The following is an 18,977-nucleotide window of genomic DNA, read 5'->3' on the forward strand; positions in this document are numbered from 1 at the left end:
AGAGTATATACCTGACATATCGGTAGGCATAGGAATCCCACTTGGTTGGGATGACAGGTATCAAAACCAGTGTCACTGGCAGAATAAATATGAGAAGAGCATGAAGGAACTATAGGAGGATAGGGAGACTGTGGACCCCAATAAAAAAGCACACCCACCCCCTAAGGGTAATATGTTAAGCATTTTATATTTATCACCTCACTGAACCCTCAAAACAAGACTGTGATAAAGGTACAAATTTATGGAAGAGAAAAATACAGTTTAGAGAAGGTCATTCAGCTAGTGAAAGGTAAAACCACTATTTTTACTGAATAAGTATAAGGATGGGCAAAGGCAGATATAGTAGAAAATAGAATGAGAAAGCTTAAATTAGGGAAACAAACTGGGTGAAAGAGCAAACTAGGGCTTGGGATCATTATTAATGATAAAAGGAAAATCCTATTTCCTTTAAGACAACATCTCAACTTCTTGATACTTATAACTGGGTCCCTACCTATCTCTGCATGCTTTGTATCTTGCTACTCACTTTGAACCCCTTAGATCCCAGGTACACTGCCTTTCCTTTCCTTGAATGTACCATTCTCTCTTTTCTACCTCTTCTCTTTTGTCTCTCTCTTCCCTCTCTTCATTATCTGTGTATCTATCATCTATCTATCATCTATCAATCGATCGATCGATCTATCTATCTATCTATCTATCTATCATCTATCACATCTAGGACTTTGCTTAAAACACTTTTCCCATCTCCATTGTGTCCTCCCTTGTACATATCAGCTTAATTGTCACTTCCCCAGAAAACTCTTTCCTGATACTAAGCCCTTGCCTACCCTGCATCTAAGTCCACCAGAATCTTTAGATATCCCTTTGCTCATTGCCATAGCATTCTATATTCACCCCGTTATTACACATCACTGTTATTTTCTTTTTTTAATCTTTTTTTCTTTGTTCATTTTTTAATTTTTTTTATTTTTTTAATTAACATATAATGTATTATTTGTTTAAGGGGTACAGGTCTGTGATTCATCAGTCTTACACAATTCACAGTACTCACCATAGCACATACCCTCCCTATAAATGGCTGCTTTCTTCATTAGACTGAAAGTTCCATGAGAAAAGACTGTTAATTACATTCCTATGCCTACCAATATGTCAGGTATATACTAGGCACTCAATAAATAAATACTTGTTAAATAAATAAAATGAATGAATGAATGGGTGTGCTGCTTCCACCATAAGAGCAGACAGAAGTACACACCTGCATGAATAAACAGCTTTGTCTATGAAGACAGGGCCACTCAGGCAAATCATTTGTTGCCTTGGTGACTTGTTTCCTTTTCTCTACGTAAAGGTCTGGTGGAAAATAAAAATTATTTTACCCCCCCAAAACTATAGTTATAAATATTTCTATGATAAATTCATTTCTAAGAATATAATATGCCATTTTTTTCTATTCCGGTCATAATAAGTCATATGATACTTAGTAGTCTTGATAAAAAAATATCTTCTAAATGCCCAGCGACAACTTCTATTTTCTTTCAGAAATTCTGAGCAATTTTAGCGTAAAAGATAGTGGGTTGATGGAGCCAAAGAGTGATATCTAACTTACAGAGGAGACATAGTATTAACAACATCAGTAAAGCATCTTTTATACTGCCTAGTCCACTTTTCATTCTGCTCTTTGAATTTTATTATGCACAGTAACCTGTTAATACCATTAAACATATTAAAAATTAATAGTACCATCATGCCTTTATTACAAATTACAGCAGCAACCTAATGTATTATAGTTGTCTTTGTAGATTTCTTTAAACTTTTTTTAATGTCTATAAGTCTGGTTAATGGACATGGGAAATGGTATCATTTTATGTTTTACCCACTACTACTTTTTAAGATACTTAGTGTACATAAATAATTTTATTTTCAGAGATAATATAGTTTAGAATAATATTGGTTAGAGATAGAAAAGGAAGAACCTCAAAGATGCAATAAAATACACTCATTTTACAGGCAAGGACACTGATACCCAGATGCCTCGTGGTGCACAAAGTCACAAAGTGCAGATTTACTTTGATTTTACATAGTTGCCTATTTCTTCTGTTCTTGTATCAATTCACTATGTTATTACATATCATACTTAAGAATCCCTACACAACAAAAGAAAAATTCGACTTACTGCTTGCACTTTATTAAATTTAACCCAGAATATTCTGCTTGCTATCTAAAACTGTTGTCCTATTGGCCAATCACCTAACAGAATGTCTCTGCCTTAACATAGTCTAACATTATCTTCCTTATATTTTAGTTATCAAAATTATTGGGAATATTGTCTTACAATTATTCAAAACATATTTAAGAAATGCCAACTCTGTGGCACCTGAATCGCTCAGTCAGTTAAGTGTCTGCCTTCGGCTCAGGTCATGGTCTCAGGGTCCTGGAATGGAGTCTGCATCCGGCTCCCTGCTCAGCGGGGAGTTTGTTTCTCCCTCTCCCTCTGGCTCTCCTCCTACTGGCGCTCTCTCTTTTGTGCTCACTCTCATTCTCTCTCTCAAATAAATAAATAAAATCTTAAAAAAAAAAAAAAGAAATGCCCACTCTATAAAATGTATTATATTAACAAGTAAATAGTGTTTAATCAGTATTATTGAGATTATCTTAATTTTCCTCAGTGACCTCAACCAAACAGAGGAATAGGTTAAAGATATAAATTGTGCGCTACTCAATAAATTGTCCTATGTTGAATTCTTTCCATATGCCAGGAATTGTGCTAGGTACTTTCTACACTTTACCACATCACTCTCGCACAGATAATGCATCCTTTTCACAGATGAGGAAATAAAGGTTCATGGAGATCAGGTTAAACAGTTTAGTAAATCCTAAGCTAGTAATTGTCAGAACTACAACTTAAGTCCAAGTCTTGCTCTAGAGTTCTACTTTTCACACTAAGTAATGTTACTTCTCATTCTCAGTAGTGACATCTGTGACAAAAGAGTGGAAACTGAAACTGGACAGAAACAGTCAAATAAAAGAGATGACTCAATCTTCTTTGAAAGTGAGTTTTCTGAACATCTGAAAAGACCTTGGGATCCCTGTGGCAGAAACTCTGTTTTCGGTTGCTCTGATTATTTCTTGGCCTAAAAGATTTTACCTCAAACCTGAGGGCAAACCAGTCTGACCAGACTAAAGTAATTAAGACAGTAAGCAACCTGAGTCTTATGGGTGAGATCTAGGGTAGGATTATTTTATCAGGGGGGTTAGATTATTATGAAATGTGTCACAGTCATTTCTTTTTTATATGCAGAAAAGCTAAAAACACTTCTCTGATATGTCTAATAGATCCTTTTATATGCCATTATACAGTGCTTTGTTTTGATTTGTCATAATCTCTCCTCTCATTAATCTTCTAACATCCATTCTTAGGAACGTGCAGCAGAGACATGAAGAGGAGTTTACTTCTACGGTGTGTGTAATAGAGGAAGTGGGTCCAAGGGGACAGTAAGTGCCTTTCATGCCAACACAGGAAGGAAAGAGAACCAGGGGAAGTATTTATGTTTCCCTGCCAGTGAAAATTTTGACAAGGGTGATACTGAGATGCGCTGTAGGTGAGGTGGAGCCCAGGACAGATCAGGATAGTTAGGAGTTCCAGTCTCACACAGAGCTGCTGTAAAGCAAGACTTGAAGAAAGTATCTCAGCCAGAGCAGCTAGAAGGTAAACTCATTGCTAGAGAAGAAAAAGATGGGAGGTGAACTAAAATAGAATTAAAATTTCCAAGTTGTTGGCAAGTTTCCTATCAAAGAGTCCCAGGAAAGTGGGGCAAGGACATCCCAAGTGCAGGGCCACTTGGAAAAAAAAAAAAAGAGCACCAATGGTGGTGGTAGGTGAGGTGGACGGGATTTGGGATCTGAAGCTGGCCAGGAAGTCTCCTCATTCATACGGAGCTTTTAAATCAACCATGCACTATTTACCACCATCATAATATGACTTCGTTGTAAGTATATCTGTCCTATAAAGATGATATGTGTGCCACCCTAGAAATATTCATGAATATAATTCAGAAAATTCATGAATTCTCACATGGGTGTTTGTCCTATTGAGTTGTATAATTTATATGATAAATCAAAATATTGAACTAATGACATTTATGTCTAATACAGCATTTAAAGCAGAATAATATTTTTTCATTTGTACCTGTGGTCATTAATACTTTGTTAAAAGAATATAAAGCACATGACATGTTTTCTTTATTAGATCATGTTTTCCAAACTGAGGAAACTTAGATTTCAGTGTTGATTTAATTGTTTAATAAATTGTTCAATGCAACAGATTACAGTTTGGGGTTGTAATTAATAACTAACTTTTCATAACTTATTTTTAAAGTACTCATTATGTTCATAGTACCTGCAATTATTATGATTTGGGGATAAATGAAACACACGTAAGTCAGACCTGACAGTATCCACTCAAGAAAAGTAACACTGAGTGTAATACCTCAGGGAAAGTACAGCATGTTTAAGAGACTATTTCCTTTCCTAGATTACATACGGAAATACAATTTCCCACTTAGCTTTTTTAAAAATTTATTTTAGTCTGTTCTTACTGACTTGAAAAAAATGAATTAGATGCTTGGCAACTTTTAAAAGTAAAATAAGGTAATTTTGAGGCCTGGTCAACTAACCCAATCAGAAGTTTCTAGGTTTCAAATCCATTAACATCAATGAAGCTGCCATGTGATACTAGACCATATGGGAAGAGATCCATTAAGATCTTCTGAAATATAATCTGGAAAAGTACAATATTTAAGGTCATACTATGAAGAACTTGGCTTGTGGCTTCAAAATTAAATAATCTTTTCTTTAGTGGTGAAAGGAGATCACAGTGGGAAATCTACACTTAATGAGGCTTATGCACTAAGCTATTGATTTTGTCATGTTTAATGGGTGTCTAATCAATGTGAGATACTAAAAGCTATAGCTCAAACTAACTCACGGTGTGCCTACATGCAAAATGAAAAGGAAGCTAATGAATAAGTGTGTTTTAATTAGGTTTTTTTTCTAAAAATAATAGTAATTTCTAATCAAATAACCAGTGTTTATGAAATTTAAATACCTTTTTTTGAACTGATGACAGAATAAAATAAAATGCATTTGAAATTTCTAGCTCTTTGTCATAAACCCATAAAAGGAATGCCTATTGATTTTATTCCATCCCATTTTTATTTCTATTTCTGATAATGCAAATATTTCATTTGCCTCTAATCAAAACAGAATCAGTTCAACAATAAATATTGTGTTTGTTTGTTTGTTTGTTTTAAATCGGGGCCTAAAGATATTTTTTTCCTTTAAAAAAAAATCACTAAAATGCAGAATATCAGAATTCTCCAATCAGAAACAATATGTCAGGCCACAGTAAAGCTGATTGGCTTCTTCAAGCATAGGAGACATGGTTTTTAAATGAAAAGCTAATTATCACACTCAGAAAGACTACCCTGATATGTTATGTTAAAATGATGTGTAAGCTATACTACTACTATAGATATTTTAATATTGAGCTATAAATAGAGGCAAAAGCAAATCCTTCCATAAAAAAACACAGGCAAATTCTCCTTTCATTTGCACAAACACACAACATCACTATAAGAAGTTGAAATCAAATAAGGATAGGACCCTCAGACCCTCATGGGGAACAAAATGCCAAGCAAAGTACATTATACTAATCATTTTATCTCATGAACTGGCAGCACCTACCAGAGCTGTTTAATTACAGGACAAGAATAATAATAGAAAAATGCTGCACACAACAGCCCTGTTTCCTATCCTACCTTTGTGGTGACAATGCACAGGCAATCCATCCTGGATCCCTACACAGGACTCAGTACATGGAAATCACACCAGCAAATCAGCAAAGGTGAGAAAAGCCTTTTGATAAATAGCACACAGAGAGTAGCAGAGCCTGGATTCTGCACAGACGGCTTTTCCAAGGGGGCCCCTCATGGGAAACTGGAGCCCTCCTCCATACAGTTCAAAGCAAGCAGGATTCTCCTAGGCACCGGAAAATCCCCTAGAAATCAGCTCCGGCAAAACTTCCCGGTGGCTTGCTGGGCTCCGCGACTGCATGGTCCTTTAGTGGATTCGGAGATCGGAACAAGGCTCCTGAGAGTGCCCCGCACAGTTCTATCATGGAGAGGAGTGTTACACCAGGCACCAGAGAATCACATTTCAGCTCTCGTTCTTGTTTCTGAATTCTGATCTGCTGCTTCCAGTCTACCCATAAGAGCTGCTTTGCCAAAGTCCCCCCTTTGCTGCCTTCGTCTTTCCTACTAACAACTCTGAGTAAGCACAACACAAAAAACTACCCGGCCCATCTATCAAAGGGCTGTCGTTTCGCTGCCAGAACAGTGGCTTTGGATAATAAAAAGCTATTTATTATGAACATGATTCCCTGGGAGTCTAAATGACTCGAAAGATATGACTGAAAAGCTACAGTGCATGCAGTGCTGAATACATCACATCCCAACTCACTTGCAATTAAAAGGGCAGCTTCTTACAAATGACTAACAGCTGGAAAAGGAAAATTGAGGCCAGGGACATTAAAAACTGAGGATTTGGAGGTTTAACTTAGAAAGCATTAAATTTCTTCTTTTATTTCTGTACCTATTTGTGCGGTCACTGACGTCTGTGAATACACAAACAACCTAAATATTTAAAGAAATAAGTATATTATAAAATTGGGGTGAGAGGAGGTTTCAAAGTGTTTACAGAAGTTCCACATTCTGAGAGACAAAAAAAAAATGAGTTCTTTTCTTGAACTTTTCCCTCCTCACTGGCTGCCTGCGGGCACTTATTATGTGGTTAGAGCTTTGTGTTCCCTTCCGCAGCATTTTAACAGCCAAGGGATTAACCTTCCCCCTACCCTCAAATCCCTCCCTATCTTCCAGGGAAACTGCTACACAGGCTGCATTTGAGATGCTTAACAAGCATCACTCTGGATGATAACATACCTTTCCTTCATCCTATTAGACACATAGACAAAGACAGACTGGAACAGACAGAAAGAAACAGGGGCGCAGAGAGAAGGGGTGGGGGAATTAGAGAGAATGAATGACAGGCTGGAAAGCACTACCTGACCAATAAAAATGGGAAATCAATGCCTCCTTTTGCCTCCTAGAAGGAAAACACATGGTCAGCTGGATCATTGAGGGCAATAAGAATTGTCTAGGGACCCATACACACTGTGATTAACCATTCCCCACCTACCACACACACACCCCTCATTTTTTATAGAAAGTATATTTTCTACAATAAACAATTTGAAAACAGGATGAACATGTAAAATTCCTCCACCTTTCATGAATTATTCAGGTTCTAGCCTTGATAGCTTCCTGATTGCAAAATAGACGAGTGTCTCAAAAACTGACATGCCATTATTCTACTAAATTGAGAGCACTTTTCTAAGGATTTTTTTTAATTAAAAAGTTCATAGCAAATCAGATATGTGTTCAGAGAAGAAAAGAAAAAAAAACTGGTTCAAAAAATTGTTTATAGATATAAAACTGTTATCCTACTGGTGTAATAAACTTCAGATAATTTTCAAGTTAAACAACACAAGTAAAATTAAATTAGGTGACTCTCTTATGGTTTAGTAATATCAAAAGGTTAAAAAAAATCATCACTTTGACTATTGACTTCCTCATTTATTACACCATAATAATAATTTAATTCATTACTTCCTAAACTTGTGTTCAAGTATGTATAACATCATGTCCTTGAGTATTCCCAGGTATCAGTGTTTCCATGACACAAACAAGCAATCTAACATGCAATTGATTGACTGACTGCCATATTCATCTTCAAAATCATTAGGCTTTATGTTCCTATAGCACTTTAAAGTTGATAAAACACTTGTGACAGTCTCACCACCTTGAAAATTTAAATGACTTACCCAGGACAAATACCTAGTAACTTACTGCAAGTCCAGAGTTTTGTTGATCATGATCAGAACAGAGACAGTCAGGAATTAGAGAAAGGAAGTAAATCATGTAGCAGAGTAAGATGGATATTTTACAAGGTACCCTTGGAAGAAAGGTATCTTTGGAACCACATCCATTTTCCTAGAGTAGATAAAGCTAAGATATGGACAAACTGACAGAGGGAACTTGACTAACTTTCTGCCTGACTAATCACAGATGAAACACTCCACAAACTGTAAAGACCTACAGAATAAAGGCAACTCATCTAGCATAGCAGGTCTACCATATACACTTCCGAAGTCATGCATCCAACACATGCTTATTGAGGGCTCGCTATATAATTTTTGGATTAATGTTTGTATCACTTACTAGACCATGACATGCTCCTTGATGGCAAATTTGACTCTATATTCCCTTTGCCTACTCCAGTATCTCGTTAATTCAACAAATGTCTTGACAATGTACTTATGTGGGGACACAAGGGTGAGTAAAAGCTAGCCAAATCCCTGCATACACATGAATCAACTAGTACAGTACAGCAAGCACTTGGGGTGTTTGAGAAGCACAACACAGAGGCATTTAATCCAGAATAGAGTAGCCAGAGAAGGCTTTACAGAGAGGAACCCTGTGCTGAGTTGAAGGACCCACTGGGTTAGCTAGAAGTTGTGAGGAAGAAGAATGTTGTGCACACTTTATGTTTGAAAAAGAAGTAAATCAATAATATCTTTCATCTTTATGCAATCAGCTTACATGAACACATCCAATGGGTTTCCATTAAATAAAAGCACTTTAGAGCAGGCATTTTACAAACAACATGCAGCCTCTGCTGGGGAAAAAAAAAAGAACATCATTCATGTAATGTTGAGTATAAATGTGCTGTAAAAATATACATGTTCTATAATCATTAGGTTTTATGTACCACATGTGATTAATTGGACAATGTTTGTATGTTCAGATAAAAGAAAATAACATTTTACAGTGTAGTTCCATTTAGGATGCAGCTTTCTACTTTGTGTATACCTTGGTCTCCATTGATTTTCCTCAGATTTAAAGATGATAGAAGATAATCCACCCTTTTGTCTCAAGGGAAACATTCTTTTATTTTCAAAATTAACAAGGCATCAGCTTGAAGCATTTTTTTTTTTTTTTTTTTTTTTTTTTACGGACATACAGCTCAACTGGGTCTGTGATTTCACAAGAAGTGTTTGGCAAGATATAAAGCCTGAAAATTGCTTTACTTGATTTGATATCCCTTAAGGTTAATGATACCAATCCAGGAATATATTGATTCTTAGTAAAATCTACCACTGGAGGTTTGATATCAGAAAATTACTTTTATAAATTACTTGCACTAAGTCTGTATCTTAACCATTTATATTCATTACTTTATTTTGTTTTTTTCCCAGTAGGAGAAAAAAAAAAAAAAAACCTCTAATAGTGAGATATATCCTGTGCTTATTCTCCTAGAATCTAAGCCCCTTTGAGGACAGATATAATACAATTCTCTGCCACTTAGCATGATACCCTTACTTAAGAGGTACAAAATAAATATTTTGGAAATGAAAGAATGATCACAGCTTCAGTTATGCCATTTATTTTTCTTGATAAGAGATTTTTTTAACCTATGATATGCATCCTTTGTCCACTTGAGAACCATATGTACATATAGCTATCATTGATATATGTATGTGTGTATATATATTTAAGAAAGAATATATATAACATATATTTATATATTTAAGAAAGAAATACACCAATTAAGATTGGTGTATATATCTGAAGATATTTGCAGATACAAATATTTATCTTTATTATATTTATATTTATCAAGTGGCTATTATCGGAAATACTGTGGCACATACTTTATACATATTATCTCTGATGGTCACTATACCCTTCAAAAAGGAAATATAACCCCTGTTTCATAGATGAAGAAACTGAAGCTCTCTGAGATTCGTCCTAGGTGACACAGCACCTAGGTTACTCCAACCCAGAATGCAATGTGCTTTCCATACCTCAAATCCTGAGGCAGTTTCTGCCTCCCTGGGTCCAACCTGAGAGTGAGACACAGACAGATCTGAAAGGCATTCTCCAGCGGAAGGTAGCCTGGACTCTGTGCAGACTAATTACAAACAACTTGCATTCCTCCTAAAAAGACAGGCACATCCCTGGGCTCCTACACCGAGGTCTTTATAGTTTATAAGGACCTTGGGAGCAACCCAGAAGGAATAGCCTCCAGATAGAAAGATTAGCTCCAAGGGAAATAACTGAAGAAATCCACCCACGTGGACTTCCATTCCGTCTGTCTGTTCCCCATATACCCAGGACAGCAGGCGTACGAATGACATCTGCATAGCTTGTTAGCTTAGTAAAATAAATAGACTGCAGGCAGATCAGGGCAAAATGCCTGCCCTCGTTTCCAAACTCTCCAGAGGCAAATAGGAAATTAGGATCAACTAGAAAAGGACGACTTTTCTAGAGAGTTTCCATGATGAAAAAATATATGGATAGTACCGGATCTTGAAAATAATTTATGAAAGGTAGGAGTCTATGTATTCTGTGTGTTAAGTATGTAGTTTTCTTTGTAAGGCAAACATAAAAATTAAATAAGAATTTTGAATGAATCAAAAATTGCCACAGAAATCAAGAAATGTTCACTTTTCACCTACTTTCCCACAATGGTTTGCATGTCAATTTTGCTCATGTAAGTGAGTTGAAACATACGTAACTGATAACCATGTAACCACCCACCCTTATTATCATCAAATTGAAACAACCTTTGAAATTTAGAAAATTACAAGTGGTAAACTATAAATGATAAAACCATTCAATAAAAACCATTCCCCTAAAAAAAAAGTTTATATAAAGTTTGCTGAGCATTAAGTGCATTCCTTATAAAGCTTAATTTTTCTTACATTATACAATGCTATGAGTCGAATAGAGTCTAGTAATCCAAATAGTTATGCATAGGCCACAAATCTGGAAAGCTATATGATCTGAAATGCTATTTTGTTTTCAAGTTGATATAAATCACCTCTGGAGTATTTGCTAACCGCCCTTCCCACATTCTACCTTTTTACATCCCCAACTGACCTCTTAATTAAATTACATTCCCTTCTATCATTCTCTATTAAGTAATCCTATTTATTTCCTTCACGGCAACAAGCACAATCTGAAATTATCTTCTTTATTCATATCTTACATATCCTCTACTTGAAATTTATTCTTGGGAGCAAGAAGTTTATCTATTTTGTCCATGGCTGTACCTCCAGTGTTTAGAACAGTGCCCAGCTGTGTAGCAGATGTGAAAGACTTTTTTGAATGAATAAATAAGCTGTATCCCAAAGAAACTTTTTTTTTTAAAAACAGGGTTAGAATCAGGATCCAACACAAAATTTGCAATCTATCACTTTTAATGTAGCTTAGTTTCTAAATACATGTTTACACTAACCATAGTATTTATAAATACAGAAAATAAAGAATAATTTTCAAACATAGCATTAACTTTTTATTTAGCAGGCTGTAATTAGACACATTCATATACATATTCTTATTGAGTATTTACAACCAGTGAATTAAGTATAATTTTACAGGTGATGAAACTGAGGCTCAGAAAAATTGACTTGCTCAAATTTATATAGCTATTCAGTTGGTAAACCGGTGCATGGTGGGCACTCTACTGACTGAGCAGATGAACCAGGTCATGAAGCTTGATCATCCAACTCCAACTCATCCCACCTTTGTCTGATCTGATGTACTTTCAAAATCATTAACTCATCTATCCAGATAGTAAATACCATAAACTTCAAATGTTTGGTTTGAGGGCTCTATATCTGAATATTCCCTGATCTGTCAGAGTATGCTTTGCTGTTTTCAAACAGTTGTAAAAAAAACAAAAAACAAACAAACAAAAAACAAAACAAAACAAAAAAAACCTAGGTTCCTAAATACAGAAATACCAAAAGACCAGAATATCACTTCTGTAGTATTTGTGTTGCTTTAGAGGCAGCTAGTAAATCAGTAAATTGATATTTGGATTGACCAGTTAAAATTGCTTTATGAAGGGGCACCTAGGTGGCTCAGTTGGTTAAGCATCTGCCTTCAGCTCAGGTCATGATCCCAGGGTCTTGGGACTGAACCCCGCATTGGGTTCCCTGCTCACAGGGGAGACTATTTCTCCCTCTTCTCCCTGCTCATGCGCTCTCTCTCGCTATCCCTGTCTCCCTCTCAAATAAATAAATAAAAATCTTTTAAAAAAAATAAAATTGCTTTATGAATATGTCAGAGTTGGTTATACAAAAACCTGATCTCCTGCATTGCTAGTATAGAAGTCCAGTCATTGTTCTTTAATAGGCAGAATATTGACCCTGAGGCACTACAAGATGCTCAAAGATAAAACACAATATCTTCATCAACCAGAAAATGAGGAGTAATTACATTCTACATTTTACATTAGTAAACCAAATTAGCCAGAGTTAACTACAGTGTCTCATTAAAAAGAAAAGATTATTCTCCATTAATTCCAGATACTTAGAAGTTTACCACTTTACTTTCACTGACATTAGAAAATAGAAAATATGCTAAAATAGTTTAAATATCATGAGTTTAATTTTTAAAAATAACTACATAATATTTAAACTTGCCCAGATGGAGTGAACACCTTGGGAGGTGGTAAATATCCTATAACTAGAGGCTTTCCAGGAAATGATAGATTCTCCCTTATAGGGCAGCAGTAGAGGAGGTTTAAGACTGAGCAGAGTCATTGCTCCAAATTACTATTAAAATTACTTTTAATCCTCTGATTCTGTTTGTTTTTTCAGACTGGAGGGCAACCAGCAGGTAGGCCTTGCTGTGTGGAGCCTGAGGTTGGTATGGGGTGGGGGTGGGGGGACAATTCTGTGGTATTTTGAACTTAGTTCTCCAGGAAGATTAACTTGGAACCATTTTAAAATAAGGACCATGGAGATCATCTAAGGTACATATATAAAGGCAAGGAAATCCCCATTCTGCTCTCATTCCCTAAAACAAATAAATATAAAAACCTTCTTTCCCATGGCTGAGTAGCATTAAGGAAAAGAAGATTCCTTATAAATATTTTTTTTTTTAAAGATTTTATTTATTTATTTGAGAGAGAGAGAGAATGAGAGACAGAGAGCATGAGAGGGGGGAGGGTCAGAGGGAGAAGCAGACTCCCTGCCAAGCAGGGAGCCCAATGCGGGACTCGATCCCAGGACTCCAGGATCATGACCTGAGCCGAAGGCAGTCGCTTAACCAACTGAGCCACCCAGGCGCCCAGAAGATTCCTTATAAATATTGTCAAGGACAGTAAATAGTGAAATAGAGCCGAGCTGCAAAGTTACTCTTAATCAGAAGGTGCAGAGTACATTAACAGATACATTTTAATCTGAAAAAAAATTAAAGGCAATGTTGGGATTCTCTAACAATAATTTTCCTATTCTATCAAAGTGTTATAAATGTATTATAACTTAAAATGTAAATTATCTAGTCACTTTAGATTAGGAAACTAAGGCATAGCCTGGCCAAGTGATTTGTCCAAGACCACCCAAGTAATCAGAGTACAAAGACAATGACCCAAGTTCTCTGGCTTCCACTTATGACCTACCCCTACACCATGCTTCCTTTCCAGTCAAATTTCTCTCCACCCAGTTACCTCTCTGTTCTTGTTAAAAGGGACCTAACTTTATGCCCCATCCATTATGGTATTTGCATAGAATCCACTTAATACCTTTACCAACCAGTTTTAATTCACAAGATTAGCTAGAATCTGTTTTCTGCTTAAGAAATTAGATTTAAAATACCAAAGAACCAAGACATTATCTAAAACTTAAAATATTTTTAAGAGACAGTCATGTCTCCAAATATAAACAATAACCAGAACATTTAGCTGTCAGTTCTTTCATATATAACTGTTTCATTTGATCCTTATTGTGGCCCTACAAGATAGAGACTATCTACATTTTACAAATAAAAATAGAGGCCATTTAATCTGCTCAAGATTACATGATTAATTAGTGGTAGAGCCAAGATATAAACCATGGTGTCTGACGGTGGACCTTATGTTCTTTTCACTCGATCACACTGTCCTACTTTTGACATCACACTTGGTTCTCAACCAATCTGTCCAACACCTCTAATAATACTTGCCCTTAGCTGTTCCACCATTGTCTCAAATTTAAGACGTCATTATTGAATTCATTCTGTTTATCCATTAGGCAACCTAAATTTCCCTATTTTCATCCTGATACCACCCATCTCTCAAATTTACTTGGTCACCAAGCCCTGTCAAAGTTCCCTCCTCTCCCTGTGATCTGATTAAAAATCCTCATTGTTTCTCACTAGGTATTCTAGAAAACCATATCTCCAAACTTTACCTTCTGTTTATTAGATTTATTTGAACATGGAGCATAGCCTTAAAAGATACTTCCACTTATTTAATTTCATTTCCTCATTTTAATTTTCTTACTAGATTTACAAAATTTCGTCAGTTCTGGAAAACATATCTGTAACACATTTTGCAAATTGTATTGCCCTTTGTAACTTGAGAGTTTTCCACATCATACGACAAGTGACAACACCATGATCCATGTACGTCCTGAAACTGGAGCAAGATAAAGTTTGCAATTGAAAAAACTACTTTGTAAAGAGGAGAAATCAGTTGTCTAAACCTCAATGATGGCAAAAAGCATCTCCAAACATATTAAAATTCTGTTAAAAGTATAATAAAAATTGGGGAAGTTTCCCTGCTGAGCAAAGATAAGGAATGCAATTGAAAGTTATTTCGAGGGCGGCTCCCTTGGTTAAGCATCTGCCCTAGGCTCAGGTCATGATTGAGGGGTCCTGGGATTGAGCCCAGCAGGGAGTCTGCTTCTTCCTCTCCCTCTGTGCTCTCTCTCTCACTCTCACTCTTTCTCTCTCGCTTTCTCTCAAGAAAATAAATAAAATCTTTTAAAAAAAGTTATTTCTGATTCTGATTTTTATGGATCAATATTTTTAGGGAAGACATCTCCCATCTGGTATAATAGCTTCCAGAAGCCTGTTATGAATTAAGCTATGGTCAAAAGTGGGCAACTAAAAGTGAGTAGAGAGCAATACAGACATTAACACGTTTCTGAATGATGTTAGAAAATCAGCGCACAGAGTTTTGGGGAGGATCACCAACAAATGAGAAATGCATACAAGAAACCTAAAAAGTACGTCTGGTGCATTTCTTCTATCTTAATTGCCTTATAAATCCTTGAATCGCTTTCTAGGTCTTCCCTAAATTGACTGGTTTAAAGCATGTGACAGGAAAGATATCGAGTGACTCTTCAGAGGGAAGTCCAGAGGTTTACTACTCATGGCAGTGGTTCTCAAATTGTAGCAAACCTAAGAATCAGTTGGCGGTCTCATTAAAACACAGATGTCTGGGTCCCACTCTTTGCATTTCTCTGATTCATTTGATCTGAAGTGGAGCCTAAGAATTAAGAGGATACTAATGCTTGTGGTTGGGGGACCACCCTTTAAGAATCATGGGCCCAGGGTGCCTGGGTGGCTCAGTTGGTTAAGTATCTGCCTTCGGCTCTGGTCATGATCCCAGGGTCCTGGGATGGAGTTGTACATCAGGCTCCCTGCTGAGCAGGGAGTCTGCCTCTCCATCTCCCTCTGTCCTTTCCCCCCACTTGTGCTCTCTCTCTCTCTCAAATAAATAAATAAAATCTTTTAAAAAAAAAAAAAAAAAGAATCACTGGCCCATGAGCTGGGTTGTTGAAATTTTCTCAAATTAATATGGCTTAATGAAGATGTTCCTGTTTATTGTTCTAGATACATGTCTATCACATAAGTCTAAATTTGTATGGGGCTCATTAGTTACTGCTGGCTAACATACTTTAATTGTATTATTAGTGGACTCTATTTATACAATATAATTTGTCTGCTATTGACTGCCACAGAATGATCAGACTTTAGATCTGGAAGAATCCTTAAAAATAATCTGATCTAACACCCTAATTATGAAGATGAAGAAACCAAAGTCCAGTGTAATATTTAATAGATCTAAACAATTGTGATTTCCAAATTGTGGTTTACTGTCAACATCCTTTGAAGAATTGTCTATGAGCTAAATAGCTACAGTAACATCTTGTGTTCATACAATAATCATGACTATTCTTTTGTTTGTGATAGAATTAATTTTCTTCTTAAGATAATTAGGAATTTCTCACTGATGCTTATTTTAATTCAATCAGAACTTATTTCAAACAGCAACAAGTAGAAATCAAGGCAGGAGCCTCTTCTTGACCAAAGGGTTTCCAGCCAAAAAAATGGTATAAACTTAGTTATGTAATATAGATATGGACCCAAGGAAACCCTGAGAACTATTTGTAATGGAATCTATCACCTTAATAAAACAAATGTAAGACTTGAAATTTATTTCAATAGAATAAAAATCTATTTGCCAGGTAGGACTAAACATGTTCATATTTAGGATCTCATTAAAATCTCATAACTAACCTGTGAGGTTAAAAAACTAAAGTTTTAGAATTTAAATTACGTAGGCTAGCAATATATTTTCCCATGATGAAAACACAAAAGTTTTCCTAGTATATTTGCCAGCACTTACTTAATTTAGTTGCTTGACAAGTTGGCACATTTGTATCTTACTAAGGCCTGATGACTTCATTTTCAGGAAGCAAGAATACAAATATCCTTTAGACAGCCAGGAAGTCTAAAAATTTGTTTTCTAAGTATTCATGAATCTAGTATGGACATTTACCCTCTCCCTCTAGCCTTTTGGAGAAAAATAGTGTCACTGCCAAATTAGATGACTTCCTTTTCTGGAAACACATTTAGGGTTTTATAACAGTCTCAGATAGCTTGAATAACAGATTCTATGTTAAACAAAAACATGTTTCAGCAGAGGAGACAATGGTCTTTTATGGAGGTATTCTGTAAACTGTTCACTAGTTAAATTTGGGTCTAGGTTCCATAGTTTCTTTACAAAGGGAAGTACAATTCACCATACAACCTTTCTTATGTTAACTAAATTCCTCACAGTCATTGATGAGGGATAGAAGCAGAAAAATGTTCACCTTTAGCCCAGTAGGCTGACCTATACCCTGCATAGCTTTGATAAGGATCAAATAGGTACTGGCTGCTACATTCTTAAAGGATCTCATATCCGCCGGTACATCTCACCAATAGCTAATACTGAGCTGAATGATAAGCACCAGAGAAATCTTGTGAAAGTAGTTTTATGAGTAGAAATTTGAAGAAGACATTTATGATCTAATATTCCCTGCACATCCCATCTCCCTTGAGCACTAAGCATATAACCACCAGTTTCATATAGCAAAAGTAGAGCTTTTTCTGCCCACCGGCCCTGTCCCTGTGCTACTTAAATAAACTTACTAAGTTGCTCTGTAAAATATCTGAAGAATTCTTTCTTGACCAGTCTCTCCAGACCCCACATCATAATGATGAAAATTCATAATTGGGACTGACTCAGAACTTTACCCAAATCCCAAGATCAAGTCAACATTAAGAGGCTCAACTAATTGGCAATGACAGAAAACAGCCCAGGTTATAAATGATAATAAACAGAAAAACTGTTCTTTATTGACATTTACCGTTCAGTAGACATACCACCCCATATTTGAAAGAAACTTGAAGGCTTATGGAGCCATAATGAAGACTGCCTCTGCTTACTAACAGAAGATTCAGAAGAAAGACAAGAAGAAACATCACCGAAGGCATATTTCAAGAAGTCTCAATAAAGCCAATACTTATAATCTCCCAAAATAATTTTATCTGTGCTTTAAATATGTATTAGATATTCATAAAAATAATAATGATTTATTTTCTTGTTTTCATGATTAAATTTGATGTCTTTATCAATAAAATGGAGAATGGAACCCCAGTTTATAACATTGGGCTATAATAAATAAGGATCAATTTGTGGCAATTGATCAGAAATAAATCTGAGGTTACTGATTAATAAAATATTTGTACTTGGAAATACACATACTTTCCTTGGATTCAAGTTCTTCTTGATTTCATTATCTAAAGCACTATGATCTCTTTAACATAACCCTATAGATGATTGATTGGGATTCCCTGTCTTGAATAAATACACATGACAACCACAAAAAGTATGATTAAAGTAGATTTCAGATTGCTTAGGGGAAGCTAGTGCCAAAAAACTCTGATAGGACCTAAAAGCCACTGCCAAAGAGTCATGTGAGGGTTATTCTCCTGCCCTGAACCAGACAGGAGAAGAGAGGAGAAGTGAAATAGCTTACCAAATGGTTGTGTGATTATCAGCAACTTAAGAATATACACCAAAATACACAAAGAACACAAAATTCTCAAAATGAAAACACAACAACTGCTCAAAATGATATACAGTCAATGTCAACTCAGTAGCAGGAGAACCCACATGCTGTCCAGGCCAAAGCCAGAAATTAGTTTACACTTCACAGAGAACAAGACATATCTTGCCCATTAAACACAGAAAAAAGAAAACACTCTTAACACTTACTCTTGTCTTTTTGTCAGTTTCATTTTCAAAACACTGATTGTCTTTATTTTGCTCGATACATGAAGCACTTTCCTTTGGTCCACAGCAATATGTAAGCTAAAAAAAAAAAAAGTTTAAAGAAGCAATACTTCCCTATTTGTTCTCTGCAATGTGAATTAAATGTTTTTTCAAACTTTTAACATGCACATTAAAATGTCTATGACCTGAATATTATTCAGTATTGCTTATGTCAGTTTTAGAATATTAATGCACTGTCTAACCCATTTTTATATTGCTCCCAAAGAGAAAACATAAATGGGACAGTTATTCAAAGGCAAGTTTTTATAAATTTCAAATCTTTTCACCAGGGACTGTTGAACTTGGATGATTCAAGCATAAAGTCATCAATCTGGTAAAAGCTGAACATGGTTAATAGGAAGATGAACATAGAAGGGTTAATTTCATCTTATGTAAATTCCCATACTTGCAGGAATCTCTAC

General features: G+C 35.7%; 1 protein-coding gene across 6 annotated transcripts in view; it reads right to left on the reverse strand.

Annotated features, from left to right (window-relative positions):
* Positions 1 to 18,590, reverse strand: part of DLG2 (discs large MAGUK scaffold protein 2) — a 1,693,368-nt gene extending 1,674,778 nt beyond the window's left edge. For 3 of the 6 annotated variants that reach the window (XM_032393556.1, XM_032393554.1, XM_032393560.1), the window contains exon 1: positions 5,817 to 6,400. In XM_032393556.1, coding sequence (XP_032249447.1) covers positions 5,817 to 5,846 — 30 coding nt within the window. In that variant the 5' untranslated portion in view covers positions 5,847 to 6,400. Of the gene's footprint in view, positions 1 to 5,816; positions 6,402 to 18,498 lie in introns of those variants that run through there. The other 3 variants (XM_032393569.1, XM_032393582.1, XM_032393562.1) reach the window with 3 other exon arrangements.
* Positions 18,591 to 18,977: the final 387 nt, after the last annotated feature.

Source organism: Phoca vitulina, unplaced genomic scaffold, assembly GCF_004348235.1.
Source record: "Phoca vitulina isolate PV1807 unplaced genomic scaffold, GSC_HSeal_1.0 scaffold74, whole genome shotgun sequence".
In the NCBI taxonomy this organism is placed as follows: domain Eukaryota; kingdom Metazoa; phylum Chordata; class Mammalia; order Carnivora; family Phocidae; genus Phoca; species Phoca vitulina.